Below are 16,110 nucleotides of genomic sequence, written 5' to 3'. Positions count from 1 at the left end.
CGCGTTTTGTGCTCGACAAGGCTGAATGTTGCTGGCAGTCTGTCACTGTCATAGCTGGTATGATTGACAGTGGAGACTGCAGGTGTGTATGTGTGTTTGTGTATGTGTGTGTGTGCGCGCGTGTGTGTTTCAACAGGAGAGACCAGCACAGTGAGGCAATAGAAGGCATTGTTCTAAGGGAAAAACATTTTACCTGCGAGAGAAACTGTGTTTTCAGACACCTTGGTTCCTACACACAGGCTGTTTTCAGAATTGTTTAAACTGATTATCTTGACATCAAGGTGCCTGGAGTTATTTTTTGCTTGAGGAATTTGTCTTCAGCAGCATCTGCTAATGTAAAAAGCTTAAGTTTAAGTAGTTAACACTCTTGCAGGAGGCACCACGGTCCTTTGTGGTATTCCTCCCCTCTTCAGTTTAAAGGGAAGGCCCTGTGGCTTCAAGTGTGCAGGCGCTCACACACACACACACACACACACACACACACACACACACACACACACACACACACACACACACACACACACACACACACACACATTCCGACGCAGTGAGCTTGCAGTGTAATGAGGCGATTATATAGGGCCTCATGTCCCCAGTAACCCCACAGCCGTGTTTCGTTCGCCTCTTCTCTGAGCTTGAAGCTGAGCGAAGCATCCGGTCTGCTTAAAGCTATAAGGTATGTAGGGACCAAGACATAGAATGTGAGCTTTGTGAGCAAACGCATGCATGCTAGTTGAGTGTGGGCAGCTACTTTTGTTGTTTGCCAATCAAGAACATTTTGTGTTTCCATTAACACATTTCATTGCTCATTTTGAAGTTGATGGAAACTGCAAACATTGCGCTTTTTTTTTTTGCATTTGGTTGAAGTGCATCGTGTCTGTTTTGAAGGAGTTAACGCTCCATCAGATGTCGCAAACCTTGACTTGCTTCTATAGAACTAAAGAAAAACTTCCAAGAAGGACATGCATTGACTTTATTCTGAGCTGGGGATTTCTGTGTGCTGTGTAAAAGTGTTAACTTTAGATCGTCCTTGACTAACTAATAAATCAGGATTTTGATGCTGAAAATAAATCTCGATTCAAGCTTTTAGGAAATGAAACGTCTGGCAACGCTTTGAGAGATGAACCAACTTCCTATATTTTTTGTAACAGAAGCGGATGGAAACGCACATTAATTCATTTTTTTTTTGTTTTGAGTTTGTGACGCATTTGAATAGAAACCTGGTTTTGTCTCTGAGCTCCAGGGAGCTTCTGTGCTGGCTAGTAGCTGGCATTTACCCCAGTGGGCTTGAAAGCACATGGTTGTTAATTATAGACGATAAAACTGTCATTTTCCAAGTTTGTAGATTTCTAATTAATCACGTCTAATACATGCGCCTTAAATGTTATAATTTCCCTCCCAAGATTTCTTTTGAAGAGGCTGCCAGCATTGTGGTGGGCATAAATGAGACTTTGCTACTTTGTCTCGGCTTGTTTTCATACTTTGCTGTTGTTTTTATTTTCCCACTGGCGAGATAACATAAATGTTTCAAAAATGGTTAATTATAACCCTTAAAAAGATTTCAGTGAATTATTTGAGAGTTAAGTGATTGTTAACACTGTCATCTGCACAGCTAATGAAGGCTTGGTGGCCGTTTCCTGACGGGCCAGCCATCTGGGCCTCACGTGTTGGTGAAAGAGTGAGAGAGGAGGGGGAGAAAGGGACTAGTCGTGAGGTAGAGATTGTCCTGACTACTGGACACAATAAGCCAGACTTTGTTAAAATAACATTTTTCCTCCATCGATCCATCCATCCATCTATCTGTCCTTCTTCTAAGTGGAAATGTGTGTTAGAATAACAGGTTTTGGGCCAGTTTTGTGGAGCAGATCACGGCTGGCGCGTGGCCCACATTCCTCTGCCGTGACATCCGCATAGTCGGCAGCAGCACAGCTCTGGGATATTTTTAGAATAGCTAGTGTGAATGCATGCATACACACAGAATGTAGACCTATGGAGATGCAGAATCTCTATGAAGATATGCAAGTGTTTTGTCTTTTTTTGTTTGTTTTTCCTTTTGCCATTGTGTGTGTGTGTGTGTGTGTGTGTGTGTGTGTGTGTGTGTGTTTCACTAGAGCGGTGATGGATGATTACCAACATTCTAACTGCTTCCCTACTGTGAGGCCTCTATCAAATCAGAGTGGGAGCTTAACAGATCAATGAGCACACTGGCTTGATAAAATATTACTTTAAGCTTCTTTTGAATCAGTCGTTTCCATACATCTCATGCAATGTACGGCGGATGGCGCGGCTTTCTTTACACACAGACCCAAAGCACTGAGGCCCTCTGATGTTCTTAAAGAGACAGATACCATTTGTCAGGCGGTGCTGTAACAAGCAATTACACTCACATTTTCATCTCACTAAATGCTTTGTTGCAGGGGTACTTTTATTCTCTGGGTTATAACAATTAGCCTTTTGGTGTACCGCAACTTATACACAGCATGTTTTTGTTCTGGAGGATGTCACCGTAGTTGTTGTGTGAGAGTTTGACACCGTCTCCGAGGACGTTTCTGCTGCATTCATTTCCTCTTTGACTGTCCAAACAGTAACAGATCTGATTGAGGTGGCAACGATGTCATTTGGTTGTTTTAAAATGGACAGATGATGCATCCACTACTGTCCATCCTGGGTCCCCCTTCTTTTGTTCCTAGTCTCAGGGTCTTTTATTCTGCATCAGTGTTACACGCAGCCGATGTGATCAACTTCAGCAACTTTCAAGGGAGGGAGGGAGAGAGGGAGAGAGGGAGAGAGAGAGAGAGGGAGAGAGAGAGAGAGACAGAGAGAGAGAGGAATCTGAGTAACGTCTCACTTTACATCCAGTTGGATGAACAGATACAAATCAATCCTGTTCAGCCTCTTGTATTCTGATCATTGCTGCTGCACGCTTTTCACCGATTATTTTTGCTGTTGTTATGATTGTTTTGTTGTTGCCAGAAATCTGTTGAGCTCAACTGAAATATATCAGTTTGGAGCACAATTCAATAAAGATGCTTGAGCTAATTTATTATTGTTAAGTCCTGAGTGAAGTGTATTATTTCAGGGCAGTGATGGCGGCCTTAATTCTCATTTGTTTAACTGTAAAATATCCTGCTTCAATTACTTATCTTTGTGTTTTACCGCATCTTAGAGGTAATTGCAAGACAAACATATATTTGTTGTCATCTTATTACATTTTATTTTTCATCTTATTTTTCATATTGGCATCAACCCCAAACATCCCGTATCAGTCTGGCCCTGTAAATGTGTCCACCAGAGATTTTCTGCATTTTTATTCAGTGTTTTTTCTCTTATTTTAATGAGTGAAAGTGCTCTAGCATATCTTTGAGATTATATTTAAAGAGTTTTATGAAAGGTTAAGCCAGCAATAAACAGAAACTCTGTGTAAACAAATCCAGGCCCCTAAAAATAGCTTATTATATGTTTTAAAAGATTAAAGCCTTATAATACTCCTGAATAATGTCAGAAAATTAGCATAAATTTGACAAGACTAAGAAACTACTTCCCAAGTGTGTGTGTGGTGACATTTCCTCCCTTTGGTTTTCATCTCTTGGAGAAGTTTCGGGGTGTTTTAAGAAGCCCAGCGGGAAAGGTATTATGGAGGTATATATATTCCAAGCGCTGTGTGCGTCTGACTTATCACAACACGTGTGTGACAGAGAGCGAGAGAGACGGAGCGAGAGATTTAATGATCTTATTTGACATACTTTTAAGCTCAGTATCCCTATGGATGCCCTAAAAGGGGTCTCTGTGTATTGCTCTGGTTTTTGCAGCTCAGATTACCTGTGTATTCCAAAGGAATTGGTGGTGGGGTTGCTGGGTGACAGCAGCCACGCAATGCTCCCAAAGCATCACTTGGTTATACACACACACACACACACATGCACAGATAAGGTCCCCGCGCTCATTAGTGGGATTCCACTAGCCTGATGGGAGCTGGTCGGGGTGTAGATGTGTGTGTCAGTGCCAGGTAGCGCTCGGCTGGCATTGCTCTGTCTGAGAGCTGTCTCTAAAGAGCTCTGGCAAAACCTCAAACGCGCACACACACACACACACACACACACACACACACACACACACACACACACACAGAGTGATGTTTGACTGAGGAGCTGAGATGCATTACAATTTGGTTTGAGTTTCTTATTTGAGTAGATTTCTTCTGTCATGCTACACCTACCCTCTGGCAGGAAGCGAGCAGGTTTTCAGGGGGATTTTACATGCTGCTTGAGCAATCATTTGTTTATTTTATACCTCAAAAACAGACGGACAGGAGTTGACTTTTGTGACTGATAATCCCATGATTTGACATCGAGGGCTGAAGTATTCCACCTCTCAGGTCAGTCAGAAAGTTGACCTGCAGTTTAGCAGCAGCTGTGTTAATCCATTCAGCTGATCCTCAGAAGTTGCAAAGGTTTCGTGGCATAGCAGAGCTTTAACACTTTTCTCTGAGCTGATAAAATGTCAGCCGCTACCTCGTTGCAGGAAATATTTGCGGCCAGTAATTCAGTGGGGACCCGATTGGAAAAGAAATGCAGCCTTACTTTAAGGTGAATTATTGGAGTTAATATTTCTCCCTCTCTGAAGATAACTTTGCTTGCTCTATATATGATTTTTTTAACCTTGGGATGTTCTGTCAATGCTGTGTGTCAGTGTACATTTGGCCTTGCACCACACCAGGAGAGAAAGGGTGCCAGTGAGCTGTCTAGGTAATTGGCGCTTACCTGGCAGGTTTTTTTTTGCGCACATGTGCATGTGCACACACAGGATGGATTAGGTAACATTAACTACAGGAGAAAATGGCATAATTGAGTACTCGCACTAGCTTTCTCACTGGTGTGTGCGCAGATTCGGGCTCATGTGTGACAGTGTAATGAGGTACTGCATTTTACACACAAAACACACCCTATCAACCTCTGTCAGCAGCAGAGAAGCGTCGGTGCACCGAACGGCTCATTTACCTGTGTATGTGTGTGCGCACGCGTGTGCCAGCATGCGTACAGTATGCAGGAAAACATTGCTGTCACCCATCAGCTCCATCATGCGTCGACACCCAGACTTTAATCTGGTCCCCCCACCCCACACCCCCTCCCTCGGCTCTGCTGAGACCTCATCCCCCAGAGCAGACCTGCGAAATCAAAACAATGTTCTGCAAAAGCTTATTTTTATCTGCTGAACAGACAAAAAAAAAATCACAAAGCCTAATAAACACAGATTCTTCAGTCTTGTCAGTATTGTCGAAACACATTAAGAGTTGTGACATGAATCGAGTGAGTGAATGAGGTCGTAATAGTTTTTGTTTGAGTTGTTAAGAAGCTTTGTTTTGCGTAGAGATAGTAAACCACATTCCTTGATAACTCAGCAGCTCATTGTTAGCCAGCGTGTCTCACATGATCCACCTGTGGTTTTTCAGGACTCACAAGCCAATTTTACACTTAAAAATAACCCCACTATTATGATGCTTTGTTGTTGGCACAGAACCAAACAACAGTGTTATTCTGCCCCAGCATGTGAGTTTACATAGACGAGCATTCTGCTGTTGTGCAGCAGAGACATGACGTGTAAACACAGCCGGCTGGTGTGAGCTGTTCTTCTGTCCTTCTTACACAGACGTTGATTTGGCGTGGTGACTACTTCCGCTGCCGGCTCAGCTACAGAATGTTCTACCCACCGTTTCTGTCTCTGTGCCCTTTTACAGACGGCAATGCATAACAGATATTTCAGGCTTGAGCAGTTAGTAAAAGAACACCAAGACTTTTGTTTGTCGTATCGCCCCCCCGAATTAGGCCTAAATGGGTGCAAGTTAGCAAATATCCTATTATGATATTATCGTGATGCCCACGTATTGGGATCTGCTGAGTATCATCTGTTCATCTTGCTTTTCTTTCTTTTTTTATGTTTTTGCTCCAAAATGGGATTCTCAATCAGTTAAAACTGCACTTAAAACAGCACCATAAAAGTCACATGCTCCAGTGCGATGCCGATAATGCAGGATCGAAACTTGTGTTGGTGTTGGTGTTGTAACATTGTATCACCATGCAAAATGTGTGCTAACATGTTTTGATGCTACAAAAACCACTGTTTATCCATCTGGTTCAGATGACATATGTCAGCGAGCTAACGTGTTTGATTGTGTGCGAGTCTTTTTTGGGATTGACTGGTCTGAAATAGAGACTTTCATGAGCAGCAGTTATTTCAGTTGTATTTTATTCTCACTGTGGGAGGATGCATAATATTAGGAAGAGATTAACTTTCTCTCTTTCACACACTCAGACAGAAAAGGCATACATTCGGATTCTCTGTTACCCCAACAACCGTAGTCATTTGAATACCTGTTTTGTCTTTCGAGAGCTCTTTCTCTCAATGGATTGCTGTGACTGATATCTTGTTATTACAGCGGTGATAAAATGTCTCTGAGTAATTATTTTTGGTGCGAGGTGTAGATTTTTAATACTCCTTGCACTGATGTGACTGTGAGGTCTGCCAGCCGACTCAGCCAAGCCAGGTCAAATGATCTGAGTCAACTGGATGATCAGAACACTCTCCCACCCACGTTGAAGCTCGCTTGTGCCTCTCGTTATATTTGACTCACAGAGAGAGAAAAGCACTTGCTGGGACGAGTGAGTCGTCAGGATCCGAAATGTGTTTTTAATTCAGATAATTGCCATACATTAGCTTTTCTTTTCTTTTTTTTTTTTTTTTTACAATGACAGTGTGTTTTCTCAAACCTCACAGCTGAAATAAACTCGCCCCATGGCTTGACAAGAGAAAAGCTATTTCCAGTTTCCATTATTTATTAATACCTCTTTGTTGTTGCTCATGTCCTAATCTCATTTCCTTTAGTCATTAGCGTTGTTCGACATCAAACGCAGCTGCCACAGCAATGCATGAGGGGAGAAAGAGAAGTATGGTTATTCCTGTTGGACACTCGCTAAAGACCCCTTTAACAATGCTTGCTGCAGTGGAATATTTTCTATTAAGCTGTTAAAAGTCTCAATAGAAGCAATAGTGTTTTGAATAAATTGTGGCTTTCATGTGCTAAATGTTCGCTGTGGTGTCTGGTGTCATGGGCTTGTGGTTCAGATTGAAACTGACTGGAGGAAAAAAGTGTGTGTGTGTGTGTGTGTGTGTGTGTGTGCTGGTGACCTCTTCGACAATAACATCTTCTGTTTTGGTCTCGCTGGGACAGATTAGCAACACCACGGACTCACAGTCCCATGATGCTTTTTTCATTTGCTTCCTACCTATTCATCACCATAACACTCCCCTATCATGGCTTTGTGCAGAGAAGCAGTCCTTAACTCATTGTTATGCTAATTCTTTGCCCTGTGTCTAGCTGCAAGCTAATGCTATGTTATGTTAATGTTGTGTTATGCCAATGTCACGATATAGCAAGAAATGTAAGGGATGTAGCTTGTGCAATTGCAACTAGATGTAATGGGTTAATATACCTAAAGAATCCTAACTTGTATTTATTATTTGTGTTTTCTATACTTATTGTTTGACAGACAAGTGTTGTAAAAAAACACACAATCAAATTCTCTATAAAATACTACCTAGCTGTAGTTACTTGTGGTGGCTAATCGTGATCAAAGCATTTTTAAACATTTAGGTGTGGAAGTATTTTTACATGGCAGAAATCTGAAATGAGGCATTTCCCTTCTGACTGAAGAAGCAGAGGTAGAAAATGGACAAACTGTGCCCACACGAGTCAGGTTTTGATATGTTTTGGACATTTCAGTCCATCTGGCCTGTAAGCATTTCCTGACCTTGACATGGAGCCACACTATTGTCACGACGCTGTCAACGGAAACAAAGGAAATGAGCTGAGCTTAAACATTTTTCCAATTTGTAAACCTGCAGCCCATATTAATGGACTTTTCATTGTTTTGTCTTCTGGATCCGATCAAAAGAAAATTCAGAATCCCCCCCCCCCCCTCCCAGCTGAGCACTGGTGTGTGTTCTAGCAGAATACCAAGAGAATATGCTACCTTTTATGAGAATTGGGAAAACTGTGATTAAAGTTGATACTGAGCTGTTCTCTCTCTGTCTACAGGATGACAGTGATGGGATCCCGTGGTCGGAGGAGCGGGTTATGCGAAAGGTGCTTTACCTCTCCCTAAAGGAGTTTAGGAGCGCACAGAAACGGCAGCTGGATGGTGATGGAACCACAAACTCCAATGGTGAGTCCATGTCCTGACAGAACAAATTCACTTGTGTCTCTGGAAGTTGAAACATTTGCCACCATTGCATACAACTCAGATTGATGTACTATTTATCAATTCACCTATCAGGTTAAAAGCCAATTTCTCTGAATAATTGATAACAGTTGTTTACAAAGAGTACTTTATTGGCTATAGATTACACACAAAGACTGAGATAACATAGTGTGTCCATGGAATAATTAAAAGATACCTTAAAAACTTGTTTTGACAAAATGGAAGAAGTTGCTGCGCCAGCATTTTGTGATATAAATGTCAGCTTTGCCATTTCATTTTAGCTTAGCTGACATTAAAGGTCTCACTTTTAGGTCTTTTAATTGCTGGTGACAGTTTTTTAGTGCCGGCTATTGATGACTAAGCGTGACACTGAAGGTACAGAGAGTCCGATGAGAACAGGAAAACTCATTTGCCTTTTGTCATGGGCCAGTGGGCAGAGAGGCACCACTCTCACTTTACTGGTTTAATGTCACATCCTCAAACGAATCCTTGAACTGAAAGTAGTACCTTGTTTTTTTTTTTCTTCATATGTTTACACATGAAACAGAGACTCAAATGAGGTCATCCACAAGGAAAAGGGTCAAAATATTGTTGAGCTTTCGCATCTTGAATATCTACACTCACCCGGTGGTCCTGGACATAATAGAAGCACTAAATATATGTGAAGTTGCTTGGACATCCAGTTCCTGGTGATAACTGGCTGATGAAACAGTCGAAGGACTTTGTGTCTTGTGACCCTGTAAGAACACAAGAAGAGTGTTTGGGGGGGCTGGCAATCATCGGCATGTTTTAAACCAAACTGCCACCGTGTCTTTGTTTGACACTGGTGCTCCTGCACAATAAAAGCCCTCAGCTAGCCAACAGAGCAGATTTGAACTTCACACGTGCCTCAGAAGCTATTCTCAGCTGACAGTAACACAACACAGACACCGAAAGAAAGGAAATGGGAGGAGAAAAAAAGACACAAAAAGAAGCTCTGAAAGTTTACACCCAGCCAAGGAAGCCAGCCAGTCATGCACAGGCAGGAGAAGAGACAGGCAGGAGGGAAGGCTCTTTTTAAATCTAGCTTCTGTTTTATACTTCACGTTTTTTCTCCATTATATATTCCTCACACCTTTATTTCTCCCTCTATGCCTGTGCCTGCGTCTCCCCCTCCCCTCTCTGTTGCTAGTGTATCTCTGTGTGTCTGTCTGGCATCACATTGCTGCCACTCCAAAGCTCCTCAGGGCCTTTTAAGCCGCCGTGGGTAGCTGACCTTATCGCCTGAATAAAAATGAGTCATTAGACAGCGTCGGCAGCCCGTCACACCAGGGGTAACGACAGCAGCCCGCACCGACACAAAAGGGAGCCAGGCTGAATAGATGGGCCCTGCTGTTTTAGAGCACCGTGGGTTAGCCAGGCTTTTGGAGGCTGTACGAGCAACACAGTTTCCCGTCTCACACAGACCTTGTGGTGAAACTGTCAGCCATTTTGGAGGATCACACTCAGCGTGTGCTACATCCTGAATGGGCAGCCCCTGCTGTTTTCAGAGGACTGGTTTAGAGAGTCTGGGCTTATCTTGGGACCAGCCATTTTGGAGAAGCAGACGGTGCATGTACCTGATCATTAAATCTGTTGTAGAGTTTTAGAAGGTGATGGATAAGAGATAATTGTCATGTCTAAACAATTAGTTGGTTAATTAATGACTTGGTCAACAGAAAATTAATCAAGGAAAGTAACTTGCAGAGCGATTTAAAGATGTCACATTGTCTTTTTAAAAAAGGTAATAACATTTTAAAATGATGGTTTACTTTTATTTTAGAGAAAAAATATTGAAATTGATTATCAAAAAAAAAAGTGCAGTTCAATGAAATGGCTAATATTTTCTCTGGCAAGAACAATAAATGTTTGGTACAAAAATCGAGGCTCATCTGGTTCAAGCTGCCAGAGCATATTGTGAGATGAACGTCCACCATTTTGGGAAATAGGTGTCATCAGACTGATGGAGTTTTAAGCAATACCTGTCTGTGAGCCCGATAAAAGCAGCATTTTTCCTGCTCCCCGGGCATCTATCTCTCCACATTTCCTTCCCTGCATTCCTCCATGCAGCCTCCTCTTCCTCTCCCTCTCTCTGTGTGGCGGTAGCGACTGTCTGTTTCAGAGGGGGGTGTGGCACTCTGTCAGTTAGTGGTACGTGTGTCCGCGTGCGTGTCAGTCTATCTCCCCACCCACCCTGCCTTCTCCCAGCCCATAACCAGCAATCATGCCATCTCCCCAGCCACTTTACCTCTCGCTGTTGGCAGCCGTCCATCTCTGTATCCATCACATTTCCTCTCTCTCCTACTCGCTCCCTGCATTATTTAACAAATGACATTATGCCCTCTTTGCATCCTGGTTTCCGCTTGTTCACCAACTCACTCTGGTGCAGACTCTCTCATCCCCTCCTTTTTCTCATCCCTATCTCCATCCATCCATCCGTCCTTCCGGTTGTCTCTCCCCCGATGCAGGGTTTCATTACATATCAATAGGACTCTGGTTACCGCCTTCTCGGCTCGCTCCTGTCTCCTCTCTCCCTCCTGCTGCTCAATCTCCTCGATTACATCCTCCTGTTCCCTCCATCCGTCTCTGTCTCTCTTTTTCACCCTCTCCTTCTTTTCTGCTTTGTCCTTCCTGTCTTCTCCCTGTCTATCTACACTATCCACACGATCTGTCACCCAAACCTTCCCCTCCCTCTCTACCCCCTACTGCCTCACTCCCTCTGTCCTGTTTCCCACCATCCCTCTCTATCTCTCCGTATTTCTGAAGCTCTATATACTTCCTGTACCTCCATGCTTCACCATCACCCTCCGCTGCCTCCCCCTCCCTGTCTCCCTCTACTCCCCTCCCATCCTTTCTTTTCCGCCTCTCCATTTCCCTGAGTGCTATTGATGGAGGAGCTGGATGGTGGCCAAAAACCAGGAGAGAGCTCCCCGATCGCCCATTTCTCTGTCCCCTCGCTTTCTCTTCCTGCCCGTCTGCCGTCTCAGGACATGCCGCTCCTATCCGTTTGTATGCATGTTTTATTCTTTCCTTCAACGCTCAGTTTGCTGTCACTCTGCTGTCTATCTGTATTTCCCATGCTGTCAGCTCCCCTTGCATGACCATGTCAGCCATGGCAGCTAAAAACCCACGGTGGGGCCCTCTGTGGCGATAGCATCACCTGACAGACGAAAGAATAGCAGCACAGAGAAGGAGAAATAAAAGGGAGGAGTTTAGATATTGAATAAAAGATATATTGCATCTGTTTTGTCCTTGCATGCTCCTTTTTTTTAACAACAGCCCGAGCCATTACACAATCCTTCTTTGGCTTTGATGCTTTAGATTTATAGCCTTGATCTGCACAAACCACATACCATGAGTTACACATTGTTAAGCGCTTTTGTTCTGGCTTGTGGTGAGTGTCATGCAGTGTTGTTTGGTCCATTTTAAGAGCTATATATTTGGGGCCATTTCAGATCTTGCCAGGCAGGTCATTATTATTATGTACTGCTCCTCTTAAAAACATCTGGCAGTGGATTGTTTCCCAAGTTTCCCTAAAATAAAACTACCCATTGTTTCTTTTTTTTTATGATACCACAATTGTAATTGTATGCAGACATTGAGAATCACTCCAAAAAAGGGGAAGAAATTTTGTTTTAGTGGTATTGTTTACCAGAGAGAAGTGGGGATTAAGTATCTAAATGTATATTTGAATTAAGTTGAACAAGATATGCTACTATTGTTCCAACAGTTATGTTATCTAAGTGTAGTAGAGAATGTTGCAGAAATGAATCCTAAAATCCTGAAATAAGTTGGCGTTGGTTCCTTCGTCTCAAAATGGATCCGATTTTTGAGTGGTGTTTCAGTTAAATGCCTGATCTTGATACACATTAACGTTTTGCTCTATGGAAGAAGAAAAAAAACCAAGACACTTGTGAATTTCTGATCATTTATGTCTTAAAAATGGCAACGCTAACAAGTGGCTAAAAAAACATCATGTCAAGTGCAAAGTTAGTTGTGGCGACACTGAAGTTGTGGATCTGCGGCATAGTTCGTAGAATAGCACAACGTTAGCTTTGCACGTTTGAAAAATTATAAAAAAGGTGCTCATTTGTGGTGATTATCATTATGATGAAAGGATGCGAGTCTCATAAATCATTTTCTTCGCCACAGAGCTTACTTACTGTCAGCAGTGACCCAAAATCAACAAAAAATATTTAAAAAAAAATCCCATTAGCCTTAGATGCTAACTTTTTGGTTGCCCCTCAAATACATACATTTACTGCGCTACTCTAGTGGCCTCTAATGTTGCATTATGCTTGTGTTTGCTAATACAATCAAAAGCGTGTCAGCAGTTGCTACCTTGCTGTGGTCGATGCTAATAGGGTCCTCTCAGCCCATCATACTCCATGTTACGCTATGTTCCTCTGCTCACTCCCTCCTGCTCTCCTGAGACTTGGAGGTGAACATTGCGAGGCGATGGGCTTAGTTAAGCACGCATAAATCTGATTAGAAACACCCCGTAGGAAGGAGCTATTGGGCTGGTACTTTGCACCCACTGCTACCCTCCCCACCACCACCACCACCACCAGGCTCAGCCTTTGCCACCATTCCAGTGTGTCGTCGTAAGCCTTCATCAGAACTTGAGTTTCAGGCACCGGCCCCTCAGCTTCCTGCCTGTCAGCCGTACTCGCCCATCCCCAGCCCCTCTGCCTTCCCCTACATTTCCAGCTCTGCCCCTCAGATGGGCACTCATGTGCAACCAGCATATGTCAAACAACTCTTTAGAGGAATGGGGGGGGTAGACGTAGGGAGGGAGTGCAGAGGAGAAGAGGGGGCGATAAATGGGCCTCTGCCTGTTTGTTTGCGTTCTGTGGGGACATCAGGCGTCAGTCATTTTTCTGAGCACAATTAAAGTTAATGAGCTTGTTCTTATGTATTTGCTCTAGCGTGAGTTTGACTGGCAAACCGTATTGTCCAGAAGTCCTGATCCATCTTTTCTATGTAGTAACTCTAAATTTGTATCCAGTTCACTCATTTTGAGAAAGAATCCCCCCCCAGGCACATTTTAGATAGAAGGAAAATTATCTTCTTTAAATCATATCTCCTCAACAAAAAGGTCAATTACCTTGTAAAATCTTTAGAAGAGCACCTACTCCTTCCCATTCATCAAAAAAAAAAAAATCCATAATGTACAAATATGCTAATATTTTTTCATTTCAAATGGATAAAATGAGATTTAATTAATCCCATGGGGAAGTTTCTGTATTATAACAGCATCCGACAGTCAACAGGACAGGATGGTACAAATATGGCTGGACAGATACATGGAATAGAATTAAAAAAGAAATAGAATACAGGCATGAATGTAATATGAGGAAATTATATGCGATAAGTACATATATATATATATATATATATGTTGGTGTTAACGATTTTAATCTTTTTATTTGTGTAATGTTGTGTTGGTAACTTGATGTCTGTTTAAAATGTTGCCATGTTGGCCACATCACCGTCCTGCAAAATGTAGTCTTGCTCTTAGCGAGGCTCACCTGTTGAAATGAAGGTAGAGGCTGTCTGGTTTACTCTTACAGCGTCAAAGATCAAACGTTACAGTAGCTGTGTTTCAATGTTGGTGTACTTAGATGCGCATTTTGAAGTGTTGCATCAGTGAACGTTGATTGAACCATTTGAAAAGGAAAAAAATTACCCTTGCCTGAAGTGGTTTTTGCCTTTTCAAAAAGAAAAAAGTGAAAATGTGCTAAATTGTTTTTGTTTTGTTTTTTTCCAATTAGCTTTGATGTAGAGAATCTTTAACTCAGTTGACTGACTGGCTGTCAACGCTGGCGCCCTGAATTTTCCTGAAATGTTTTGTTTTATCGGAAATCACGCAACTAGCCTGCACTGTTTGGTAGAAAGAACAGTTACTACTTGCCTGACTTTAGTTCCTCAGGAGTTCTCTCGATTTTTCCTGGTTGATGGCCGCAGATGGCCAAGAACACGTCGTCTTTTATTTGTGACAGCCATGCTTAGTGTCGCCTCTACCGCCATCTTCTGACGAGAACACGCATGACATAGCCTATTTTATTTTGATCCTTGCTGCTTTTCCGTAAAATTATGAGAGATAACGTCAAATTCGTACAAATTAAACACGACTAGTGAAATAATGGGACATGTTAATAAACAATAAAGTGCATAAAGCATTTGTGACTTTGTGCCAGAGTTGGCCAGAAAGTTTATTTTCATCTGTATTCCTCAAGCAGGTGATAGTTGAGCTCAATACATGAACTTATCCTTGTAAAAGTGCGGGAAGTCTCTCACGAATGAATCGAAATGTCTGATTGCACTTAAGATTGACGGGTGAAACCTCAGAGGATGTCAGGTGAAACACTCAAGTGATGAGAAGCATTCAGATGTAAGCCTTTCGTGCCAAGCTAGACATTGTGAGGCTGTGATTCACCCCTGGCCTGTAGACTGACAGACTCTCCAACTTCAGCATAAAGCATTGCTTGCCGTGCAGTGGCCTCACTCATCACGCCGGCGCTTGTTAACTTTCTGACCGCAACGATGTGAGTCTAATGACTATACCTCCGCTTTCAAGTACTGACTTGCTGTGCGTGTGGGAGAAAAATCAACAGCCTTTGCAATAATGAGAAAGTGTGACAGCAAGTGTTTGTGTGAGTGCGTGTGTGTGTGTTTTCTTTTCAGCCCAAAGCACATCTATAAATCTCATGTAAATCATACATTTGAAAACACCTTTTTAGCTGCTCATTTCCATCCTGTCTCTGACATTTGATCTCCCCTCCTCATCCTCGGTGACAAAACGCCTGGACTTGTTTGACAGTAGCCTCCTCGCACGTTGTAAACCGGGCATTATCACCTTAATTTATCTTCCTTTTTATACCCACTATTAGTCATTTGTGGTGCAGGTTGAGTGACACATCAGTCTAATGGAATTTCACTGGGAGTGTTTGTGAGTCGGTGAACTCAGGACAACCATTGAGAAAGTGACATATTAGTGTTCAGGTGAATGAATGGCAGCAGCATTCTTGGTTTAACGAACCACTCCAAAGCTTGGAGAGTTCAGTGAGTCATCATTTGTTTTTGCGAAATCAACGTGAATAATTTAACAACTTGCCAAACTAAAAATCACTCAGGCATGAATACGTGTCAAAACGGATAAAAACATTGTGAATTATTGTCAGTGTCAAATGTTTGATTGCGGCTCTGTACGCTCGGTGATATAAATCTTTCTGTTTCAGCTCTGCTGAGTGTTATTTCAGTTAGTTTGAGCAGCTTCGGTTAAAACATGTGACAACCCCTCTCTGTCTTCACATTTGGAAGCATCACATTTTTTTTTAAAAATAAATTTGAAAAAGCCTCGAACTACTTGAAGTTGTTGTTTCCCCAATATGTTTGCTCATTCACGCTCCATTACTAAATCAGATGGGCCTGTGTGACACGTTCCAAGAATTCCAAGAACTGCCTATGAGGAAAATGAACCTTGTGATATCTATTTAATTTGGTTGTCTCCCTTAATTACCATTGACTTCCTCTCCCCTGCTTGACCTAATTTGAATTCTCAGTGCCTGTTGTTGCTTTTGATTTAAGAATCTGTCTGGGGGCTTATTTTGTTAGTCTGAGTTGCTTGCTAAATATTTAATTAGGTCTCTGTCAATTGGGCGCACCAAGAATGTCAAGTCCAGCCATATCTGTTGTCTTCCTCTGCTGCCTTGGGCTCGTGTTTTTCATTTTGTTTTTTGTCAAAGGGTACTCATCACGTACAGAGAACAGCAGTTGCATTTGGCAAGGGAGTATGTGGGCAGGGAAATGAATTAGTAACGCTCTCATCTCTGCA

General features: G+C 42.5%; 1 protein-coding gene across 2 annotated transcripts in view; it reads left to right on the top strand.

The window, feature by feature from the left end:
• The window catches only part of jarid2b (jumonji and AT-rich interaction domain containing 2b), a 109,322-nt gene that overhangs the window by 42,635 nt on the left and 50,577 nt on the right, over window positions 1-16,110 (top strand). For both annotated transcript variants that reach the window (XM_086193133.1, XM_086193132.1), the window contains exon 2: window positions 8,093-8,219. In XM_086193133.1, the coding sequence (XP_086049259.1) occupies window positions 8,093-8,219 (127 nt within the window). The remainder of the gene's footprint in view (window positions 1-8,092; window positions 8,220-16,110) is intronic.

This window comes from Aulostomus chinensis, chromosome 22 (assembly GCF_037954235.1).
Source record: "Aulostomus chinensis isolate RoL2024-O1b breed Wild chromosome 22, RoL_Achi_v1.0, whole genome shotgun sequence".
Classification (NCBI taxonomy): domain Eukaryota; kingdom Metazoa; phylum Chordata; class Actinopteri; order Syngnathiformes; family Aulostomidae; genus Aulostomus; species Aulostomus chinensis.
Note: the sequence above shows the minus strand (reverse complement) of the source record. Positions and strands in the feature narration are given on the sequence as shown.